Source organism: Lissotriton vulgaris, chromosome 5, assembly GCF_964263255.1.
Source record: "Lissotriton vulgaris chromosome 5, aLisVul1.2, whole genome shotgun sequence".
NCBI classification, from domain to species: domain Eukaryota; kingdom Metazoa; phylum Chordata; class Amphibia; order Caudata; family Salamandridae; genus Lissotriton; species Lissotriton vulgaris.
Genome location: NC_141693.1, coordinates 987,243,770 through 987,269,306, shown reverse-complemented (window position 1 = coordinate 987,269,306; position 25,537 = coordinate 987,243,770). Strand labels below are relative to the sequence as shown.

The window sequence follows — 25,537 nt, the reverse complement described above, 5'->3', positions numbered from 1 at the left end:
CATTGTTTTGCTTCAGTGTCACTCTCATTTCCGGTTTTTCAAGGCATGACTGTGTCATGTCCTCTCCTTGTGTCCGGCCCCTCCCCTAGAGCATGGACCAAGTACTTGTGTCCTTTCACTGCACTTGTTTTTGGATCTATTTTCTTTTGTGTTTCAGCACTTCATATGAGTGCTTGTGTTTACCCTTGTAGGAAAGTGCCTCTTTTCACATGGTTAGCCCCTACTTTTTGCCTGATGCATGATGTGATTTTGAATGTAAGTGCACTGAGTCCCTGCTAACCAGGTTTTCAGTGCCAGATCTCTTTCCAAAAACTGTACCACGTTTGGCACAACTTCAGCATCCCTGTTAAGGCCCTAGTTAATGGTACCTAGGGCATGGGTACTGAAGAGGTTCCTCTACGGCTGCAGCACAGATTGTGCCACCCTAGGAACCCCTCATCAAGACCATGTAAACTGCCATTGCAGGCTGCGTGTCATGGTGCAGAGAAAACTGAAGAGTCGAGATAGCACACCACCCTGTGTGCAATGCCCACATACACTGCATGAAGTATAGGTAAGTCACCCCTACTGCGGGCCATACAACCCTAAGGCAGGATGCACTATATCCCATGTGTTGACATATCTGCAAGTGCACAAGTAAGCCATAGAGAGTATATGGGCTGGATACTTGTCATTGCGAGTTCCCTCACTCCATGATGGGTTCACTGTACCTAAGATGTTTGATACCCAACATCTCATCTTAATAAAGCCTCACTGATGCCAGTGTTAGATTTATTAGTAAATACACACAGGAGACTCTTTAGAGGGTCCCCTAAAAACCTACCAACCAATGATGTGTTCTCTGACTAGTCTTAGCCAGCCTGCTACCATCAGACATGTTTCTGACCTCATTGGTTGAGAACCAGCACTCTCAGTGGCCCGGAACGAAGCCTTCTGTGGGCAGAGGGGTTTTACACCTCCTCCAGGCAGGGAAGTTTCAAAGGTGATGCAGACTTTGAAACGTACCAAAGGCATCTCCACATAGTGGCGAATGCTAACCTCCCCTTTTCTGCTCCTCTCTTGGTGCGAGGACATGCGAAAAAATTAGTTAGATTGCTGCCATTACGGATGGGGGCGGTTTTATCAAGGGCGCCTAAAATGCGGGATTGTAGGTGACTGTATGCAGTTTCACAGTCTGTCCCTCCTAACGGACCACCCATTGTGAGATGTTCATTGAAGGTAGCCTGAGAGAAGGATTTCCATTTACGCCGCGGGTAACGCTGCTCAGAGTCTTTCTTAGAGACATCCTCGGAAGACTGGATGGCAAAAGGAATGACAAAATGATCGGACCAAGTGAAGGACTGGGTTCTTTTGGACCCAGCGGTGCCAGGGCACAACACCTGAAACCTTCGTGGGTAACCTGCTCCGGCGTACAAGTCACAGAGACACGGGACACTTCCTTCGGCGTCAAAGAGTCAAGGTTTATTTACTGCAGGGAACACAGAAGTCACGACAAGTACAACACGTGCAACTTGGGGAGACTGCTTCAAATTGGTTTTGTGGATCGCTCCTTTTATACAGTTTTTACCCATAAGATAACATGAGACACAATAGTTTACAACCTGGTTCCCACATGTCGCTCTCAGAGGGGTCGCTTTGGTCACTTTGAAACACATAAGGTCCGGAACATAAGTGCGGAAACATTTGGCGGTTCCCAACTGTAAAAACCCATCTTCCCACCATTAGCAAATTCCAATCAGCAATAAAGTAGATCGAAATAGGAACGAAGACAGGTGCAGAGGAAGACGGAGACAGTGGGGAGATCGGAAAGGGTGTAAAAGGGGGGGTAACGAGAAGCACGAGATACAGGCATCAAAGGGACGTGCCTAATGAGATGCACGGCTGAGACAATAAGTCCGTGCGGCAAGATGAGCCTCGAGCGGCGCCATCTGCCTTACAGTAGCAACCCCCTCGTCATAAAGACACTTTCAAAGGACATGTGTCTTCCGCAGATATCTTGGGAGTCCCAGGGTCGCGAAGCGGACAGCGTCCGTTCGCTGACTACTTGAGGGCAAGAGACAAAATGGATGCCGTATCTAAGATGGAACCCGTGGGTACAGATGAGAAACCCACATATCAAACGAACGGTTTAAGTTAGCACAGCGAAACTGCGCACACTTACTAAACTCGTCATTTGCGGTTCATAGATACCAGACTCGACCATATTCGTGCGAGTCGAAAACACCACTTACAATTGTCACGGAACCTCAGACGCTCCTTTTGCCCTCATGTAGGCAAGCACTAGTCGGAATCATATTCGATATTCATCAGACCATCAAGATGTCGTTGTAGCATAGCTCTGTCCAACCGAGTCCCCTTGGTAACAGATGGTTGTCTCATACACGTTGTAGCACAGAGGCCACATAAGGCAGGACCACACTGCACACAAAGGCAACACGTGAACAGGAACACTACCACAACCCCGATGATCGTCAGAATCTTCCAACCCCAAGTCGATATCAGGCCCCAAAACCATCCAAGTAGTGTCCAATCCCCTACATCCACGTGTATGGATTCGGAGATCTTATGCAACTTCGAGATGGCTTGATAGACAGTAGGAGCATTATCAGGTATGAAAATGCAACAGCTCGAATGGATCACTTTACATACCCCACCGCGATCTGCCAAGACGACATCTAAAACCATACGGTTTTGCAACGTCATAAGTCTCTCCGCCTGAAGTTCTGTGGTGATATTACCAAGGGCACTGGCAGTAATATTAGCTGTCGATTCTACCACTCGAGTCAAATGTCTCAGGTTCCTACTATTAACCATAGGTCCCCAAAACGGGAGGAAACCCTTGAAAAAGTCTCCTGCCTCTTGACCGGCAGTATCCTCTTCGCTAATTACGCCTCGTACAACTCTAGTCTTATGATAATCGGCATCTACAGTAAACGTCGGAGGCAACAGATTTGCAACAAAACATGAGCCCATGAAGTCTGTGGGCAACCATGTGTATGCACGATCATGACAGATAAAGTACGTACCCTTGGCAGCCAGAAACACAGGGGTCGGGGACATTGGCAGAAGGTAACTTTCAGTGCAAGCACTGGCTCCAAGTGAGGCTTGCGAACCACGACCCACAAGACAAAGATTACCAGTGTGGGGTACGACCCATATTGGAGACGAGCTTTTAAGCTGCTTTTCATTAGTGAACGTACTATATTCCCCTCTACTTAGGACCCTATAGGCTTGTACCTCTTCTTTAGGGATGAGAAAAGCATCATGGATCTCATCTTCCATATCCTCTATTGCCATCGATAGCACCCACTGATACGAGGTAGGACCAGAGTTGGGGGAACGTTGTTCTGGAGTGGGGTGGAAACCCAGTGCGCTTCGAAGCATTGTTTGGAATGCTCGAGCTGACCCTTGGGAACTATACGGTAACACCAAATATGGAATTCCCTTACCCGTAGTATGTGGCATCAGCCCACACACCCAACAATTAGTAGTGTTAACCACTAACTGATGCTGATGGAGGAGCTGGATAAAGGAATTGTTGCGGAATTCTACACGTCTAGCCTGTTCGTGTTCCGGTAACATATGAAAGGAATGAGGAGAAGCAGTAGAAGTAAGATTAGGGTAAGGAGTAGGAGTAGGGGTAGGAAGTAAAAAGTAAGACATAGTGTAATACACCCCACCCGCCAAAAATGCAGAAGCAGTCAGAAACAATACAAACAACGGAAATACAAAACATTTAGTACGACTAAGTTTCTGCAGTCTGACTCTATACGCCTGAGCTCCTTCCAAATCATTCAGCTTCGAAAATGCCATTTCCCTACGACCGTCCGCAACGTTTCTTGACGCACTTCGTTCTGTGCAGCAATAGTCAATCCCCAGGAGTTCCTAGGAACCGACGGCCTTTAACCTAGCGTCAAGACCTACTGTCCAGAAGGAAGTACGCGCGCGGCCCTACGGCCCTCAATACACAATATGTATTTTATTTAGCACAATATTTCAGCTGTGGAAGGAAAAGATACAAGGAAGGAGCTTATTATATGTACAAAAACAATTCAATGATACGATTGTTCAAAGTTGATCAGGGGAAACGAGGATATTGCAGTTATCAATTCAGCAAAGCAAGAAAATTTTATTTGTCCTTAGTATGAGAACGCAGAGAATATCGATGTTTCCCTGGACGTGTCTGCTCGTCGAACAAAGGATCCGTTGAAGAGACAGCGTCCTGTTGATCAATTGGTTGATTTGATCTTGAGTCTTTTGCTGACAAATGTTCAACAGTGGCTTTCTGCTGCGCTGAGTGTTCACCAACAAGCTGTGCGTCGCTAAAAGGTACAAACGCCGGCAATGTTTCTGCTTCTATTGACGCAATGCCTTTCCTCACCCACGGGTCTGCCGGCAAAGGAATAGGGACTCGCTTACAATGGGTAGCATGTACCCAATTCTTCCGCCCCTCAAGACGAACAGCAGTCCTCGTGGCCAGGAGCACCTGGTAAGGTCCAACAAAGCGGGGGTCCAGATTCTTCTTGCGTGAGAAGTTACGGGTAACTACCCAATCACCGGGCTGGAGCTGGTGGCCTGGACCCTCCGTCTGCGTCGGCAAGGCGTCGTAAACCTGTTGATGAATTAACCTCAGTTTAGCAGTCAAGTCATGTAAGTAATCAATCAACATCGGATACTCAAGATCAACGAATATTCCTGGCCTAGGAACCCCCCACACATTCGCAGGACGGCCGAACACTATTTCATAGGGGCTAAGCCCTATTCGGGAGTGTACAGTCGCCCTAGTTGACAGTAATGCTAGAGGCAAAGCGTCAGGCCACGAAAGTCCAGTCGTAGCCTGAATCTTCGCTAGTTTTAGTTTAAGGGTGCCATTGTACCCTTCAACCAATCCAGCTGACTGGGGATGATTGGCGCTATGGAATTTCTGATTAATTCCAAGGCCCTTACACACACTCTTCATCACACTTCCAACAAACTCACTTCCGTTATCTGACCACACGACTCTAGGCATTCCATACCGAGGAAAGTATTCCTTCAGTAGGATTTTCGCAGTAGACAAAGCAGTATTGTCTTTGAGGGGATAGGCCTCGATCCATCGGGAGAATGCGCAAACCACAACCAAAACGTATTTCAGGTTATTGCATCGCTCCATATGGATGAAGTCCAATTGGATCACCTCAAAGGGATACAAAGGAGGAGCAAAACTGCCAGGGGGAGTTGGGGTTCCTTTGCCAGGATTGTACATTATACACACCATACAATTCTTCACCAAACGTTCAGCACACTTCGTAATTCCATCATTCTTCCACACATCAGCCAACAACTTGCAAATACCTTTCGCGCTAATATGTGCTAACCCGTGTGCCATTGTCACAACGGCCAGTACATACGCATCAGGCAACATCCATCTTTTCTGATCTGACAAATCAATCCAGCAACCATTCGCATCCAACCTTCCCGTACTTTCTTTCCACTTCGTCTTTTCAGTCTCGGTGGCCTCATTCTGTATTGCTTTCACACTCTCTATGGTATTTTCACACATACTTGATTCTGTAGGCCACCTAACCGAACTCGTCACATACATTCGAGTGCTAAGGTTCCGGGCAGTCTCCTTAGCAATCTCATCTGCAAACGCATTACCACGACCAACATCATCCGTCACTTTACGATGCGCACTACACTTAACAATTGCAACCTGAGCAGGTAAAGTCAATGCATCCAAAAGATCGTTCACAAGCTGGCCATGCTGTATTTTCGTGCCATGCGACGTGAAGAAACCACGCTCTCGCCACAACCGTCCAAAGCTATGCGCTACACCGAAAGCGTACTGACTATCGGTGTACACATTCACACGTTTACCTTTTGCTAATACACATGCTCTAGTAAGAGCAATCAGCTCTGCAGCTTGGGCAGAATTCTGATTCAATCTCGCAGTCTCAACTACAGTATTCAACGTCACAACAGCATAAGCAGTAGTCACATCACCATTCGGCAATTTAAAACATGACCCATCCACATATAGAGTGCCGTCAGGGTCTTCCAATGGGGTGTTTTTAAGGTCCACACGACCTTTCGTTTCCTCCTCTGTCCGCAAGTAGCAGTCATGTTCTGCTACTTCATCTGACTCTGCACTAATTGGTAACAAAGTTGCCGGATTTAGGACATTACAACGTTTTATCTGAATGTGGCTTGCCAAAAGCGTCAATTCGTACCCAGACAACCTTGCACTCGTCAAGTGCTGAGTTTTCGTTCGATTCAAAAGAGTATCGACTGCATGCGGAACCATCACCGTGAGCATATTATCCATGACCAATCCTGCTGATTGTCGGATAGAGACCGCAGCTGCCGCAGTTGCTCTCAAACAACTCGGCAATGCTCTAGCTACTGGGTCTAAGGTCGAGGAAAAATATGCACATGGACGTTGCTTACCACCAAAAGGTTGCGTTAAGACACTCAAAGCACAACCTTCCCTCTCGTGAACATATAACGTGAACGGTTTGCTGTAATCAGGAGTACCTAACACAGGAGCCGAACACAATGAATCACGTAATTCAGAAAAACTTTTCTGACATTCTTCCGTCCATGGTAAAGGAGTAGAAACATCCTTACACGTAAGAGCCACCAATGGTTTCGCTAGCAATGAAAAATTTGGAATCCACTGCCTGCAGTACGACGTGATACCTAGAAAGGCACGCACATCTCTCTGGGTTTGTGGCACAGCCATTCGCGCAATCGCTGCAATTCTCTCTGGGGTCAATCTCCTTCCCTCCTTTGACAATAAGTGACCTAGATAGGTTACTTCTTGACAACAATATTGGAGTTTAGAAGGTGACACCTTATGATTTAACTCACAGAGATGTTGCAGCAACGATACCGTAGCAATTTTGCAAATGTCCTGAGTATCAGCAGCCACCAATAAGTCGTCGACATATTGGATTAAAGCCGCACCAACCGGCAACCTAAACGCATCCAGTTGACCCTTCAAAGCTTGACTGTAAATCGATGGACTTTCACAGTAGCCCTGAGGAGCGCGTTTGAAGCGGAAGCTACGTCCACCAAGAGAGAAACCGAAAAGGTCCCTGCTCTCTTCGGCAATCGGGATGCTGAAAAACGCATTTTTCAAATCAATCACCGAGAACCACGAAGCAGTAGCTGGAATCAGAGTCAGTAGCGCCGTGATGTCAGGCACAACAGGGAATTGAGGAACCACAATTTTATTTACCTCCCGTAAATCGATAACAAAACGATAAACAGGCGGTTTAGTAGGATCAGTACGTTTAAGAATGGGCAGTACAGGGCTGTTGCACACGTTTCCCCGAGTCTCCTCAATAACATCTTTCTCGATCAAATCATAGATGATCGCTAACAAAGCTCGTTCACCATCAAGGGAGATACGGTATTGGGGAATACGTGGCAATCGCACATTAGATTTCAACTGAACAACATAAGGGGAGATATCAAGTAGGCCCACATCATTTGGACCCGTCGCCCACAAAGACGCAGGAAGAGAATCCAATTCCGGTGGAAGCTTATCGAGAGACAAATACATGGGAGAGACTACGCTCTCTCCGAACGTAAGCTTTACACCCGCAGGAGAACAATACAAAGTTGCATACAAACGTTTAAGCAAATCCAGACCCAAAAGATTTTCACCACAACCCGTGGTTAAAATCAACGGAGCTTCGAGCTCACGAGGCCCAATTTTAAGGGGCAAAGGGCATGAAACTGGATTGCTAACGGGGGCGCCAGAGAATCCAACGGATACATTTGTTAAGCCAGACAAAGGTGCGCCAGGGAGTTTCGAATGCATGATAGAACTTTTCGCTGCACCAGTGTCCAACAGAAAAGGCTCAACGACGCCCGATGTAGCAACTGCGACGTAAGGCCCTCTCTGATCAACCGGAACTGATACCACTCCCTCTCCTTGTCTTTGGCTGTCCTAGTAATTACTGTCGTCAGTTCCCTGATCGATGTAATAATCGTCTACATTGTACTGCGCAGATCGTCCTTGTGATGATCCACGTTGATCGAAACAGTTATTAGAATTAGATGAATTGTCAGAACGGTCGTTCTGAGCACCACGACCTCTACCACGTGATGCGGGCTGTGAACCACCACGGCCTCCCCTAGATGAATTACCACCACTACGGTCATTTAAAGCAGGACAATTGAATTTAATGTGTCCCTCCTGTCTACAATAAGCACATTGATTGTACCCTAACGAAGATCTTTGGAAAGAGGAATCATTACGCGACTGCGATCGATTCGATTGCGACTGTGGTCTATTCTGCTGAGACGCATTCTGATTAGAACGCGGCGGATATGCTTGTTGCAACAACACTTTAGTTTTCAGCTCTTTCGTCTTTTTATCAGCACGGTCAGTTTCCTCTTTTTCTCTATTTTCGTAATATTGTGCCGTGGCCAATATCTGAGCTGAGGTAGAAACGGCCCACGCACTTTCTGAATTCTTCAATTTATTGCACAAGTCGGGCAATAAGTTCGATACGAATTTATCCACAAACAACCGTTGTCCACCCTCGGTACCCATATCCTGTCCACTATGATCAACGAATGTTTCCTCAAACCTCGTAAAGAAGTCTGAAACACTCTCATCCTTCTTCTGCTTACAGGCTGACAACTTATCCCAATTCACCCTCATAGCTGGCATGAGCGTTTTCATTAAGGTAATGATTCGCTGGGGAAGAAGTTCAATCAACTGATCGGGTTTAGTAGCAGCCACTTGTCCAGCGTCTGCCGCTGTAATAGCAGCCCAATCACCACCTAATTCATTTGCGTGATCTTGGTGACGAATCTTAGCCCATACCGGTTGCGGTACGACATTGCCAAACAACATGTCGATATCGGCAAGATTCATTATCGTAGCGTCTACGAGCTGCGATAATTCCTTATAATACCCTGCAGGATTTTTGCGAGGATCGGGCAAAGTTTGTTTCACCTGAAGCACTTCCGATCGTTTCCATGGGAGGTGTATCCACACTCTCTGGAAATGCGCCGCCACTGGAGCATTAACATTAGTATTATCAGCGGGTACCCAAACCGGCGGAACTTCACGCATAGGATATTGGCCAGACTCATCTTGTTTTTCAATGTCCTCAACGAACAATGCATGAGGAATAGGAGCGGGACGAAAAGATAGTAACCGCTCAATAGCACGTCGGACATTAGTGTCGACTATCAGTCCAGTTGCGAACTGAAGCCGAAGTTCAGACAGGGCGTACAGCACCTCGTCAGGCGCAAAGGCCACTATCTGATCATGTAAGAACTTGCACATTTCATCAAACACATATCTCTGAGTAGGTATGTTGAATTGATCAAACGTTTCGAAGACAACACGAGGTGGATTTCTAACAGGGTTTACTATCCAACCCATCGCCATATTGCATAGCGCAACACGTTCTCTATTAGCAGGAAGCTGGCTACGTCTCTGAGGACCATCAGAACCAGCAGACCCAAAAACAGGTCCAAGCGACTGAAAGAAGTTTGGCACGCTAGGAGAATTACGGTTACGAGTAGAGGGACAAGAATAAGACACAGGACTAACAAGAGAAGGAGTAGAGACATTAGCAACAACAGGGGTTAACAACGCAGGAGCAGTAGTGTGAGCAGGAGTATGTGGAAGCGGAGGAGCAGTAGGAATAGAAACAGGCACAGGAGCAGGAATAGTCGGAAGAGCGGGTGCAGGTTGAGGAGGTGGTGGAGGAATAACAGGTGGAAGAACAGGTACGGCAGGGACCACAGGAGCTGCGATACCCTGTACGTACGGAGGTGGTGACTTCATAAGATAAGACATTAAAGAATCCTCAACTGCCTCTTCCTTCTTATCCGACTCCGTAGGCAAAGCAGGATAGCATTTATCTATGGACATACGCTGTAGCCTCTCAAACACTTCCTTATCCTTATCCTCCTTATCACGCTGAAACTGCTCAGCTTTCTTCACTATGGTAGCAACATTATCTCGCTCACTACGTTTATTCTGTCTAATCTCTTTCTGTCGGGCTTCTTTGCGCCACAACCGAAAGGCATCAAACATGGCCGGCCTAGATTTGCGTTCGAACAACTTTATTTCTAGATTATCTAAGATCGACGCTTCGAAGCTACCGTGAGGTGGCCAACGAAGATCGCCGTCTTTCTTTGTATATTTTATCCAATAATCGTTAAAAGCAATCGGGCCTAGCCCATGTTTGCTATATAAGTCATAAGTAGGAGTTCCAACCGGAGGTATCGGACACGAGTCCTCCAGCAGGGAATCCGCACCACAAGGTCTAAAACAACTGAACAAAGTACTGCGACCAGGCATCTTGCACGCTAGCCGAGTTTCACAAACTTCAAGGGTTACGGGATTTACCAAGTCCCAGCAAGAACAAAACCCTCGGTCTTTGGCGGCTGCAGTCGTCAAACAAATACAACAACAACAAAGTACGCTAGCAAAGTGTCACCAACAAAAACACTCACACAGCGTGCACAACAAAAACACTAGTGTTTACAACAAAGACACTCGCTAAAGTGTCTACAACCAAGAACTCTGGGAGCGACCCACAAATACTTAACTCAAAGATCAATGGCGTCCTCAGGAAGGCCCGTCAATCGTCTCGCTATACCAAGGTCTACGCCAGGCGCCAAAACAGGTCTACAGTCAGGGCAGCAGTCCGTCGCAGCCGTTAGGAGGCGGGAATCTTCGCGGGAAAAGTCTTCGGGCCACTTATTTCGACAACAGGATCGATGAAGCGGGGTGCACCTTCCCTCGGAGATTTCACACGAAGTTCCTCACGATCGTCGGGCTTGGACCGGTACCACTGATGCAGCCCCACGTTGGGCGCCAACTGAAGGACTGGGTTCTTTTGGACCCAGCGGTGCCAGGGCACAACACCTGAAACCTTCGTGGGTAACCTGCTCCGGCGTACAAGTCACAGAGACACGGGACACTTCCTTCGGCGTCAAAGAGTCAAGGTTTATTTACTGCAGGGAACACAGAAGTCACGACAAGTACAACACGTGCAACTTGGGGAGACTGCTTCAAATTGGTTTTGTGGATCGCTCCTTTTATACAGTTTTTACCCATAAGATAACATGAGACACAATAGTTTACAACCTGGTTCCCACATGTCGCTCTCAGAGGGGTCGCTTTGGTCACTTTGAAACACATAAGGTCCGGAACATAAGTGCGGAAACATTTGGCGGTTCCCAACTGTAAAAACCCATCTTCCCACCATTAGCAAATTCCAATCAGCAATAAAGTAGATCGAAATAGGAACGAAGACAGGTGCAGAGGAAGACGGAGACAGTGGGGAGATCGGAAAGGGTGTAAAAGGGGGGGTAACGAGAAGCACGAGATACAGGCATCAAAGGGACGTGCCTAATGAGATGCACGGCTGAGACAATAAGTCCGTGCGGCAAGATGAGCCTCGAGCGGCGCCATCTGCCTTACAGTAGCAACCCCCTCGTCATAAAGACACTTTCAAAGGACATGTGTCTTCCGCAGATATCTTGGGAGTCCCAGGGTCGCGAAGCGGACAGCGTCCGTTCGCTGACTACTTGAGGGCAAGAGACAAAATGGATGCCGTATCTAAGATGGAACCCGTGGGTACAGATGAGAAACCCACATATCAAACGAACGGTTTAAGTTAGCACAGCGAAACTGCGCACACTTACTAAACTCGTCATTTGCGGTTCATAGATACCAGACTCGACCATATTCGTGCGAGTCGAAAACACCACTTACAATTGTCACGGAACCTCACAAGGGACCGGGATCGGTGTAGAGGATTGTACTCTAGAGAGGTTACCAAAGATGGGATCTAGGAGATGCCCTAGTCTGTGAGTGGGGTCATGATTTATAAGATCAAGCTGTAGAGAATGGAGTGCGGACCTAATGTCGCTCGCCTCCCTGTCTAAAGGGTCATCAAAGTGGGCATTTAGATCGCCAAGCACAAGGAAGCTCTTTTTCCTGATCGCATGGTGAGCAGTGACCTCCAACAGGTTGGCAATAAAATCATGCATCCTGCCCGGAGGTCTGTACACAAGGATGCCAGAAAGGGAGGTTTGTAGTCCCATATTTATCGTGAAAGCACCAGCTTCACAATGATCAATATTCAGAGGCAGTAGGGTACATTGTAATGCAGCTCTAGTAGCAATAGCAATACCCCCCCCCCCCCTGCCATCCTTCCTGGCATGAAGAGGAAAACCTCTTCATGGTATACTCCTGAACTCCAAACGCTCAAATCTTCCTGTAAAAAGCTGGAGCGTGCATGGCGTGTTAACTTTTGCCCTATGATTAAAACAAAGTATAAAAAAATGCAGAGGGAATACTATAGAGAAGTTCGCATCTCTAAAGCCGCCCACTATAAAAATCGGATTGATGCGGCAGAGAACTCCTCGAAGGAGCTTTTTAAAATCTTTAAGGAGATTTCTGTACTCTCGACTGATAATAGGTCCTCCAGTGACTCAGTAGACACCTGCAATCGGATTGCGAGATACTTCTCGGGAAAGATCTCGGATATCTATGCAAGCTTCTCTGGAAACCTCACCGCCACCTATGATCTCTTGGAAAACAGTGAGGCCAGCCCCACGGAGTTATGTCTCCACAGCTTCCTGGTCCCTCCACCTGATATACTGGTAAATGTTTGCCAAAGTGTCAAATCGGGCTCTCCTCAAGATCCTGCCCCTCCTAAAGTTCTGACTGCTAGTTTGGAAGTACTCGAGCCCCATTTTAGGCACATCATTCAACTCTCGTTCTCTTCGGCCTCTCTCCCGAGAGACTGGAAGAAGGCTATAGTGCTGCCTATAAAAAAGAAACCGAATGTTAGTCAGGACACTCTAGAGAACCTAAGACCTTTTTCCCTCCTGCCCTTCCTTGCAAAAGTGACCGAAAAACTAGCTAATATACAGCTCATGGAGCACCTAGAGGCAAAAAAAGCTCTTCACAGCTCCCAATCGGGCTTTCGGAAGAACTATTCGACCGAGACGGCCCTCCTGCGAGCGACCGAAACACTGCGGATGGGTGCAGATGAAGGGCACACTATGGCTCTCATTATGCTGGACCTCAGCGCTGCGTTTGACACTGTGGCTCATCCCATCTTGCTACAGTGTCTGAGCAGTGCTGGGGTCACCAAGGCGGCATTGGGCTGGCTCAAGGCCTTCCTCTCTGACCGCAGTTTTCAGGTCCAGAGTGGCTTGTTTCTCTCTGACAGCATAGCCTTAGAACAGGGGGTGCCTCAGGGCTCTGCCCTGAGCCCCACCCTGTTCAACCTTTACATGGCTCCATTAGCAGAGGTGGTCCAATCATACGGCATAGAATTGGTATCATATGCCGATGATACTCAACTGCTCATTTCCCTATCACAGGCACCCACTTTGGCAGCGGCTAACTTCAAAACCTGCATGCAGGCGCTTGCTGGCTGGATGGACCAACACTGCCTGAAGCTCAATGGCTCCAAAACTGAGGTCCTAGTGATCGGGGGAAAGGATGCCAGCTGGACTCAGGATTGGTGGCCTCCTTGCCTTGGCCCTACACCTATCCCTGGCAGGGAGGCAAAAAATCTGGGAGTATGGGTGGACCCGAAACTGTCTTTTGAAAGCCATGTCAACAAAGTAGCAGGGAAGTGCTTTGGAATAATGAAGACCCTAAACCGCACTTTGGACCTTCTGCCCTTGGAGGCTAGAAAGACCATGACCCAAGCTCTAGTTACCTCCCGCATAGACTATGCGAATGTACTGCTACTGGGGACCACTGAGAAAAACATGAGGCGGCTCCAGGTGCTACAAAATACTGCAGCCCGGCTAGTTCTCAGACTCCCCAAAAGAACGGCATCAAAACCCACTCTGTCTGCCCTTCACTGGCTTCCTATAAAAAAAAGGATCCTTTTCAAGGCACTCTTAATATGCCACAGGATTACCGCTTCAAAAGCCCCTGAATATTTGAAGGACTTAGCTATCCCCTATCAACCCAACAGAGCACTTCGCTCCATGGGCATGGGCCTTCTAAAAGTTCCCCGCATTAAGAAGGCCAGAATGGGTGGTCGCTCCTTCGGAGTGCTGGCAGCCAACCAATGGAATACTCTTCCCTATGAAATTAGGCAGGCCAAGACTGAATCGGTATTTAGGAAGCTACTAAAAACACACTTGTTCATCCAGTAGCCTCGGATACTGCCTGCTCCGTCACTCTCTCCACAGCGCGGGGACACGCCGGGATGGCGTCACCATTGCGCTTTATAAGCCCCTTTATTATTATTATTATTATTAGATTAGATGGTGTGCCCACAGTCACCCAGCACCACAGGAAGTGGTCACTTAGAGGGTGTAGACACCCTAAAGGTATGTAGCCCATGACACACTACCTTTCGCTCCCTTTAACGCCCCTACATTTAGTATTTAGGTGGCATTTAGGGATCCTGAACTTAGATTTGACGTATCTAAGAAGAGCAATGGACAAAGAAGAGCTGCTGACCCAAGAACCACCGAAGACCTGCTGCAGAAAATTAGTGCAAAACCCTGCCGGCTGCTTCCAAGACTCAACAATTGTGGTGTGGTGCCTCGTCCTGCAACTGGGAGCACATCCAGCCTTCGACCGATTGCCAAGAACCTCCTTTGGATTAGAGGAGCTACTCCCCTGCAGGCACCGAACAGAGATGTCGGGTTTATCAACTTGCTGCTTTCCGGCGACTCCAACACAGCACCCAAGCTGGAACAGATTCATCAGCTCCAGAGGGTCAGATCTGTCCCCCCACCAAGTGAGAGGACACCAGAACCTACTGGAGCCATGCCAGACCTCCTACACTGAAAACCAAGAAGGAGTCCAATCTGGACTCCACTTACCCAGGAGACAGACACACGTTGAGGGACTTCTAGATCCCTGAACCCCCTCCGTGAGTGCCCAGCTGTCCTAGAAATGTCCCTGCAACCTGCCTGCCCCTGACCAGGAGAACCATCAAAACACGACGATTGGCTGCCCTATATGCTCTGCTAGCCCGCCTAGCTTGGGTAACAACAAACCAGCTGTGCTACTTTGGTCCTGAGGCCCTTGCGACCTGCTCCTTTGAGTAGGACCCCCCGGACTTACCTTACAGTCCCTCTGTGCAGAGTGTTTTTAGGTGATCCCCTTCTTCGTAGCGTGCTTACTACCAACGACCTCAGCCCCCTGCTCCCGACCGAATCCAGGACGCTCCTTATCCTCGGCTACTGGAACATTAGACCTGACCTTGCTACTTACCTAAATCCAGAAGGTGAACCTTGAGATCCCACTGTGTTTTTATATGCTTTTTCCTATCTTCTCCCATTGACTTCTATTGTGTTTAAGTGCGTACAACAGCGATTTATTTTGCGAATTTTGAAAAATCATGACTTAAAAAGTACTTACCTTAGAACAAAGTACTTGGTCTGAAGAAATATAAAAATATTGATCAATTTTTACAAATTGGTCTCAGACTTATTCTTGAGTGTATATTGCCTCTGTGAGTACAAGAAATGCTTATCACTACTCTCTGATGAGCCTAACTGCTTGCTCACACTACCACACAAGGGGTCTTATTTACAAGCCCCTTGCGCCGCTGGTACGTCACTTTTTACCATATTAAAAGTGACGCAGTGACGTACTAGTAGCACAAGGGGCTTGTAAATAAGCTCCAAGGGCGTTGGTATTATCTACTTTTGCCTCTGTATACTAGTAAGGAATCCACTGGACTCTCTGCACAGTGTACTTCGTTTTAGTGCACTGTATAGAGAGCCAGCTTCCTACATCGCCTTTGCCCCAGTCCATTACATCTGAACCCTCAGATGTCCACTCCCTGTTTAATGTACTCTCCCCCACCCACCCTTGTTCGTGTTGTATCTGTGCACCTTGCAGTTATTTGCAGTTTTTATTTTTTATATAGTGCAAGTTCGACCCGATAACTAAAACCATAACTTGTCACCTCTGTGCCCTCTCTACACAAACTGCTCCCCCTCCATGAGAAGTCTTCCCTACATGTCTGTTTTTATCCTCATTCCCTCACTTTTACCACATTTGTTTGTAGGTACAATAAGAACAGCTGCTTTAAGCTTCACATAGGCCGTAACGCTCCAGAAAAACGTAAACAAAAGTCCGCGATCATTTCAATGGTTTGCATTAATAGGGAAAGGACATTGCTTGCAAGTGATATGCTCCAACTAACCAGGGCGGGACTGGGAACCGAAACCGGCTTGGCAAACTGCTTGCTTGCTTCTTTGTTAAACAAGTATTATGCTTGCAGTGCCTAATACCATAAGAAATGTAAGAATTATTTTTCCCATATATCCCCCCCCCCTCCAAACCATATCTAGTCATTGATATTGTGTCTCAGGCATCTACTGTTAACAATTACTTGATTCTGATAATGTAAACTGTCAAGACATCACCACGTGCATCCATCGAATTACGCTTTAGTCTGGCTATATTTGCCAGCAGTGGATTTATTTTTGTCGTTTATCAGAATACTATCGACCTTTTAAAGAATCGAAAATTGGCATGGCAGACACAGTGGAAGAGGTCGCGTGACTCTTCCTTTTACTCTTTTCTATGTCAGTGTTTGCATTGAAGCTACTCATCTTTGGAATTATTACGTTGGATTTCAATGTCCTCATGTGTCCTATTTTGTTGAAATGAAATGCGGACACCTGACTATTGTGCTGTTGGTTAGTTCCATCCTTGACCTGACTGGAATTCCTTTAAGCCCTGTCAGAAATATGATATGATTAAACACATAGTAACCTGAATGGCATTATCCCGTTCTAGGGCTCTATCGCATATGTCCCTCAGCAAGCATGGATCCAGAATGCCACTCTTCAGGATAATATTCTGTTTGGGTCGCCACTGGAGGAGGACCGCTTCCAGCGGGCTCTTGAGGCCTGCGCTCTTCTTCCGGACCTGGAGCTGCTTCCTGGCGGTGAAAAGACTGAGATTGGCGAGAAGGTAGGCCATGTGCTTGCAACAGTATGAGTGGTAGGAGGCAGCTGTGAGGAGACAGTGTGTTTGTTTGCAACAATTCGCTCTAGAGAGAGTCTACTCCCAAGTCTCTTTGGCAGGAGTAAGGATAGTGCTGAGGACACAGTGCTGGTATCTGCAATCTGCATTTGATTGCACAATTAAAGGCAACCACCTTCCTCTCTGTCAATCACCAGCCCATATCACTTCTGAAATGTAGGAAATAATGATAGAGCTGCCAAAAAGGCCCCTTGTTTTAAATGAGAAAGCTCAGTCTGGGCCTGCACATGTGTTCTCCATCCATTTTCTTTGAATTATGCAATAACTGTCAAAAGGCAGTTTGTCCGGAATACAGTCTTACTTACATATGTACACCTTAGCCAAAATGTAAAAGTCCTGGGATTTGCAATGTGTATATTTGTATCTAGTGTTTCTGACAGCCCTTCATCCAATCTCCAACAAGGCCCTTTATGTACTGGCTTCATATGTGTCCTTAAAGGCCATAAAGGTTTTGCTGTTTATTCCGTCAATGCCATTGAAGTAAAAGAGCATAACTGGTCAGTTCATTGCATTACACGGGTCCCACCTGCTCCCAAACACCAGACTTCCAATACAAACTCAGTTCAGCATTTTTATTACCAACTTTTCTAAGCTGCTTTTTGGCTCTTGGGATCTAGAATTGGCAAATTGATATTAAACATTGAAGGCTGCTTTTCCACTTCTCAGTGGTCACCAGCAGGATGCTCGAGTATTTATCTTACAACCAGCAATCGTTGTGGTGGCCGAATGAACGGTTGCTTGATTTTGTTCTGTAATATTTCCTTTAAGTTTCAGCATCAAGGGTTTGAGTTTACTTGTCTTCTTATCTGTATTGCTCCTTACAATAGACTTTATGAATGACAGCATATGAGTGGTTGGCTCCATGTATTACACATGCCTTGTCTTGGCCAGTGAGCTGTGAAAACAGCCTTTTCATTTGTTGTAAACAAACCCAAGATCCTGTGTTTTCCAGGGGATAAACCTGAGTGGCGGCCAGAAGCAGCGAGTCAGTTTGGCCCGAGCTGTCTACAGCGATGCTGATATTTTCATTCTGGATGACCCGTTGTCCGCTGTTGATGCTCATGTTGGGAAGCATATTTTTGAGAAGGTGGTGGGCCCAAACGGCCTGCTAAAGCACAAGGTAAGCATGAGGACAGGACTGCTTTCAACTCTGGGGCCAGGTCTCATTCTCAGTGACCTTGTTCTAAGAATCTGAACAGTTTCTTATGTTCCATTCCATTCCATCATCTATATATCCAGCCCCCAGCCTGATGCTAAATGTGAAAACAAGGGAACCCTACTCACAGCGGAACCAGGGCAGTACGTTTATATAGAAAGACAATGGTTCCTATGGCATATGATTTTAAATCACTTAATATTTATAACAGGCTCAATGGCAATGGAAACTTTGGAAGGAGGGTGGCAGAAGAAAGAGAGACGCACACTCGTACCATAAAGGACATTTCCTTATATTTAAGAATTTGATTATATAATCAAATTCTTAAATATAAGGAAATGTCCTTTATGGTACGAGTGTGCGTCTCTCTTTCTTCTGCCACCCTCCTTCCAAAGTTTCCATTGCCATTGAGCCTGTTATAAATATTAAGTGATTTAAAATCATATGCCATAGGAACCATTGTCTCCCAGCCTGATGCTAAGCATATGTTTATAGCAGAACAATACGAATCAACTCAACTTGCTGTCAGTCCAAGCCAGACAAACTAACCAAGCAGGCAGGTTTTTAGCCTCTTCATGGTTTTAGCCAATGGTTGTTTTTTCTCAAGTGTCGTAAATGCCATAGCATGAAGTTCAATCAAACTACTTGTTTACGCTGCCAAGTATCTGGAAGTGGCATGAAAAGGGTATCCCTGTGCTGCAGGAAATGAATCCACACCAAAGCACGGGGGGGTCCATTTGTCATGTCCTGAACCCTGTTGCTCTTGTGGGTCCAGGATTCTTGGGCGCTTTGGCATGGGAAAGCGTGGCACAAGGGGGGCTGTCGCTGGTAACCCTAACAAGTGAATTCTCAAGATTACTTTGTAACCAGGACTAGGGCTCTGTAGTTGGAGAGTGGTGAATTGGGGAACCTGAACATGATTCTTGGAAAAGAGTAAAAGATATGGGAGGACACAGCGGGTATGCACCACAGAGTTGAAAAGAACCCATACCCCCCCATCATGTAAAACAGTCCATAAAAGCAAGGGCCCATCACATAGGATTTTGAAGTAAAACTACCTGAATGGCTTCTGTTTAGTGAGATGTCTTCTATGTAGGAAACTTTACATGCAAAGTACATGTGTGCTGCATCGGGTTTTCATACACCTAGGCAGCCGTTTGAAGTGTGGCATTGTAATTGGGGAGTCTAAACATTAGAGGTGAAATGTATAACTGGAGGCTAAATATATATATAGTAGAAGGATCAGTTGAAATGTTATTTAGTGATGTAAAGTCTTTTCAGTGAGTTAAAGCTCTTGGGGTTCCCCAACCATCGATTGGAATTCACAAAATTACATATTCCCATGCTTTGGTAAGAATTGTGTTGCCACCAAGAATCAGTGATACTTAAAAAAAAATATTTTAGAAAAAAATGATTTAAAAATGGAAGCTAATATTGAACCGCAAAAAACTGTACAATTTTTTTGTTAGGGAAGTGAGGATAAAACTGGCACAGTCTACATCTCTTTCACCCTCAGAGACCAAGCACAGGGATGAGACCTTAGCAACTAGGAAAACCAAGGTCGCAGGGAATGCGGGCCACAGCACAGAAAGAAGAAATTTGAAAATGGGTAGTCCTCAGCAAGACAGTGAGAAGCTGCAAAGAGCCAATAGCCAATCATTGTTAATTCATGCTAGGGGGTGTGCCTGGGGAAGAACAGTGCAAACACCCTTTAATTATGGTTCAAAGCCAATTCAGCTAAATTAGCGTGACCTAGAACTATGCCAAGTCCATATGATAAGTGAAACCAGGCAAAATCTAGATCGCAAATGATATACCACTGATATGCCTATATGTAACCTGTTCTTAACACAAAAGCAACCATCTTACATGTGAGATCACTGTGTTGCTATCTATTCTTGAGGGTCTATGGGAGGACAGAAAAGTCCCCTTCATAGTGACAGACATGCACCCCTACACTGAGTGCCCCAGCTGTATGGGTGTCTGGACCCCTAGTACTGATTTTTGTTAATGGACAAACACATATTATGCGTGTGTGCCATGACCTAGGTCTGTCTCAAGGTAATATGTTCTTGTTAGACCAGTAGAGTTGGACCAAGCGCTACCCTCATAGTGATCGAAAACAACTGCCCTTGCCTGGAGTTAATTGACATAAGTGTGCAGGTGACATCATGTCTGTTCTGTAGAAATCAGTAGTGTGAACAAGCCTTTTTACCGATGTCACTAGAGTGGAGCCTGGTGCCCCACTGATGTAAAGTTTCACAACTCTGTACTTAACTTGACTGGGCCTGATTTTCAAGACTATGAGCTGCAGCAACCAGGACTGGGGATCAAGCTCTGCTATTCTCCGTGCTGAGGGCGCACCCATCACCAAGGAGGTCAAAACTACTTGCAGTGAGCCCAGAGCACCAAATAAAACCAGGATGACCAATCAGTCAACACCAGGTCTTTAAGGCCCTCCTGAATTCAAGTAAATCCGAGCTATTCCTCAGGTGGAAAGGAAGGTCATTCCAAGCCTTGGCTGCACAGACGCCAAAGCTTTTACCTCCCCACCTGGCTTTTTTTTGTAGGGGGTACGGTCACCAATTTTGCTTCAAGAGAGTGCAGAGGTCTGTTGGGCACATACCACTGAAAATGCTGTTTTAAATGGTCTGGTCCTATGCCTTGTAGAGTCTTAAAATCCATGCAGAGTGATTTAAACTGCACTAATTTTTTGACAGGTAGCCAGTGAAGTCTACAGATTTCAGAGACAGAAGCAAATTTGGGTATATCTGAAAGTTATCTAGCCGCTTCGTTCTGCAAGAGTTGGAGTTTATACATAAAACGCTCCTGAATGTTCATATATAGACTGTTGCAATAGTCTAGCCTTGATATATTCAGTGAGGTGATCACCAAATGCTGGCTGTCCTTTGGCAGGAAAGGCAATATTTTCTTCCATGTCCTTAGGACATAAAACGTGGCAGAGGCCACTGCATTGACTTGAGCCCCAAAATTAAGTCTGTCATCTATTAACACTCCCAGGTTTTTAACTTTCCCAGTGGGAGTTGGGAGAGAACCCATAGAGTCCAACCAACAGCCTGGGTTCCAGAAACTAGGATCATTGCCAAACAGGACAACTTCCGTCTTGCTGGAGTTAAGCTTAAGACAATTTTGGGGCATCCACCTCCCCACCGCTTCCATGCAAACCTGGAACCGTTTACCTGTTCCAATCTCCTGGCCGGGCAGCAATCAAACCACGATTTGTGTGTCATCAGCATAAGAGGTGAGGGAGAAGTCAAAGGAGTTCATAAGGGGGGCCAGGGAGGACACATACACGTTGAAGAGTGTGTGACTCAAAGATGAACCCTGTGGAACAGCGCAAGGGAGACTGAACGGAGTGGTGTAGTAATCACCCAGTGCTACAATTTGTGATTATAATTTCAAGGCTTTTCCCTGAACTCCGCATTCCTGCAACCGGTCGATCAACAAATTGTGATGGACAGTGCCGAAGGCCGCAGAGAGGTCCAGCATAATCAAGGCAGCCTTCCACCCCGAGGGCTACCCTGATCTCATCTGTAGATTTTAGAAGTGCGGACTCCGTGATGGGGCCCCCTATGAAACCATATTGAGTGGGATCTAAGGCTTGGGTGTCTCGCAAAAAAGTACTCAATTGGGCATTCATTCTTTTCTCCACCATTTTTTGCCGGGACAGTCAGACGTGTGATGGGCAGAAAGTATTTGGATCCTTAGGAACCAGACTAGGCTTTTTGAGCAGTGGCAGTATTAAGGCTTTTTTCCAAGATCTAGGAAACTGCCCCTCTGAGAACAATGCATTGAACAGGAAGGCAATTTTATTGCATAATTTAGGGGTTGAAGGTAGGCACACTTATGATAGCATGGACACTATACCAGTGGGTGGTGCTGATGGTGAACCTTCTGTATTTACTAGAGGGGTTTTGTCCTACAGGACCAGGCGGGACAAATTCATAATAGTAAACCACAGATGCCTGGTCTCGAGTTCAATGCTGTTTTTTTATTTATCAGCAAGTATGAGCTCTTTATTGAATTGGGAGACTCATTTTTACTTAACTCATTTCAAATATTTTTCTTACTTATACATTTCAGTAAGAGGTTGTAACACATCCTTAGATCAGTTTATCAACATAAATCATAATTCATAAAACAATTGCTCATGAAGAAATCATAACATGAGTGATTGCATAAACATTACACACATAGCATGAATCAACTTTATATAAAGGTACACCAGAATTTTTAAAGTTCAGTCCCTTCCCTTAATTCCTTTTGTAAGTTTTAGGACTGAGACACACTACAGGCATGTTACGTGTGAAGGTTCAAAAAAGTCCTGCGTTGCGGGACATCCTTTCTATTTAGTGCCTTGTAGTGGGTTCGAGAGGTGGATCGCGTTTGGAAATGCCGACGCGTTTCCAAACCCGATATGATTCATCGGGTTTTTCCTCAGGGCAAACCTGGGTACCTGGTGAATTAAAAATCTAATTTTAGTCTCTGCTCTTTCTCTTATTCTATACGTATTTACATGGTAGTGGGGCATAGAATACCTGATTGTTTCGAGTGCGCGATGTCGTCTATGGGGTTAATTTCCTGACCGTGACTCTGTATCAAGAGAAAGGGGACCGTCAGTTGTCGCCTTGTCTCTCTCTGTTATAAAAACATGGGCATGTCTCTTTTTGAATATCACTTACTTCGTATTAAGGTGTGCGAGCACGAAGCGTGAAGCGTTAATCGCGCCTTCTTCTTGGAGCGGGCACTGACAGGAATAGATTTTCCTTCCGCGTTAGGCTGATGGACACGTCTCCCTTACTGAGGTTGCGTACGCGTTTGGATATTTTTGCTGCAGAATCAAAAACGCTTGAATTAGTTTGGCGTTTTTGCATAGCTCGTCAGTTTAAACTACGGATGGGGCACTAAAGGAGCTCACCTTGTTAGACGATCTGAACTCTGCATTCGTTCTACCGCTTTGCTCTGCTGGTGAACCTCTGACATTTTGAGATGTCTATGTCCAAGCTAGAAAATTATTTTGGTCCTAGAATTAATGTTACCGTAGAACGCCACAAATTTTTCACTCGTGCACAAGGTCCTGTTGAACGTGTTAGTACATTTGTAGCTGTTTTAAAGACTCTTGCACGCACGTGTGATTTTGGGGATTTAGCTGAATCACTGGTGAGAGATCAGCTTGTAAGATGTACTAATAGTACAAGAGTTCAAGAAAAATTATTATCTAAGAACCCTACCCTGAAAGAGGCTATGGTTATTGTAGAAGGCATGGAGAATACTTCTACTTGGGTTAAAGAAATCAGAAAAAATAAAGAAGAGACAAATCACACTTCTGTCGAGGTTAAAAAGAAAAGTCAAGATGTTGTGCATAGACTACAAGAAGATACATTTTTAGAAGAATCTCCTGATTCCATTGCTAAAGTTTCAGCTAATGTGAGAAACAAATTGCCTCAAAAGAACTTATCTCAGAAAGGTTCTCAAGAGAGTCGTCCTTTGCCTAATAGAGAGACTTCTTTATCCAAAGAACGTGATTTTTGACAACAACGTTCATTTTCTAATCAAAGATTGCGTTGTGTCAGATGTGGTAGTTTTTCTCACACTTCTAATTATCCAAACTGTTTTGCAAGAGATAGTATCTGTAACAATTGTGGGGGTAAAGGTCACTATGCTCGTGTTTGCAAGTCCAACAAAAAGAAAGAGCCTAATGAAAATGTATCTGACATTGTACGCACTGTAGTTGTTTCAAATGTAATTGGAGCAAGTGTTTATTCTGAAAAGATTATTATGCCTTTTTGTGATATAGGTGTTGACAAGTATATGTTCAAGCTTATGGCAGATTCAGGATCTCCTTATACTTTAATAGGTAACAAAATTTGGGATGAAGTTGTTGGTTTGGAAAATATTCCACTGTTGCCTCCAGATATTGCTCCTTTAAGTTATGATCGTTCAAAGATTGATATCTTGGGATATACAGTTGCTAAGATTTCTTTTAGAAGTAAAGAAATCACTGGGAAAGTTTATGTGGCTTTGAGAGGGGACAATCTTCTTGGGTGGAAACATCAACATGATTTTGGTATAATCCTTAATCCTCATTAAAGCGACAGTAACCATAACAGTAAGCTTCAACACAATAGGTTCAGGGGCCATTTTTAACACTGAGACCTGACACGGGTCATAAGTGGATCCTGATTTAGTGTACATGAGCAGATTATAGGTGTCCAAAGTAGATAGTGGAGCAAACTCGTCAAGAGTAGGCTGTAAGTCGGACACTAGCTTATGACCATTTAGTTGGTCCATAGTAACCTTTGTGGTTGGTCCTTTAAATAAAGAAAAAATTGACTCAACTTTTTCCAAGAAAAACCTGGCAATTTCATCACAAAGGCCCTGGCTCGTTGAGATGTTTCCTGGGTGAGGGTGGGTAAACTAGTTACTGTTTTAAACAGTTCTTTCGCCAATTATTTTGCTAAGTTAATTCGGTTAACAAAGAACTCCTGTTTAGTCTTAAAAATAAGTTGTTTGTAAATCCTGAGGCTTTGATTGTAAATAATATTTTCTGATTCTTTGTACTCTTTCCTCCAATTTCTCTCAAGCCGTTTGCAACACACTTTCTGATCTTTAAGTTCTTGTGTGTGCCAAGGGGCGGACGGTAGGGCCATTGGATATGAAGGACTTGTAATGTTGCAATCAAGATATCCATCACATTTTGGACAGATTAACCTGTCCACTGAAATTTAATCAGGCCCTTAGTGTCAAGTGCCACAAAAGTGAGTATTTGACAGGACTATAAGTTTATTCGGTTTTCTCTTCATACTTGGAGTTTAGTGCCTGTTTATGTCTTGCACCTTAGTTCCACATGAGAAGCCATGGACTGCTGGTTCCATGCTACCTACCACTGAGAGTCAATTGCTGAACTGGTAGGACTTGACCCAGTTGTTTAGGCCTGTAGTAGTTCGTGCTCCTGGTCAGCAGGAGTAAAAGCCACAGCCCCCACATTTGGGCCCAGTAGCTCCTGCCTGCTCTGTGGCCCTCTGAAAGGGTTCTAACAGTATTCCTTGAGTACAAATCCTATTCTAGACCCTGCTGGTTTGCCTATGTGAGATGAATACAAAATAATGTTTATTTCATGTGTTGAGGTTAACATAAGTAGGTTAAAAGTAATTTAATGGGCCTCACTGACAGTTAAGAAACATGAGATTTTAAACCTTGCACAGTGTGCATGATTTCTCTGTCTTGATCTGTGTTTTTCCTCTTTAAGTACAATAGACGAAAATGTGCTTATTTGCTTGGTACTCTTTTGGGGCATTGTAACAGCTAATGTGCTTTGGAGAAAGCCTGCATATAATGTTTCAAAA

General features: G+C 45.5%; 1 protein-coding gene across 1 annotated transcript in view; it reads left to right on the top strand.

Moving 5' to 3' along the window:
- ABCC2 (ATP binding cassette subfamily C member 2) overlaps window positions 1-25,537 on the top strand; it is a 687,938-nt gene that overhangs the window by 497,947 nt on the left and 164,454 nt on the right. Inside the window, exons 17-18 of the mRNA XM_086922588.1 lie at window positions 16,766-16,942; window positions 17,967-18,134. Coding sequence (XP_086778714.1) covers window positions 16,766-16,942; window positions 17,967-18,134 — 345 coding nt within the window. The remainder of the gene's footprint in view (window positions 1-16,765; window positions 16,943-17,966; window positions 18,135-25,537) is intronic.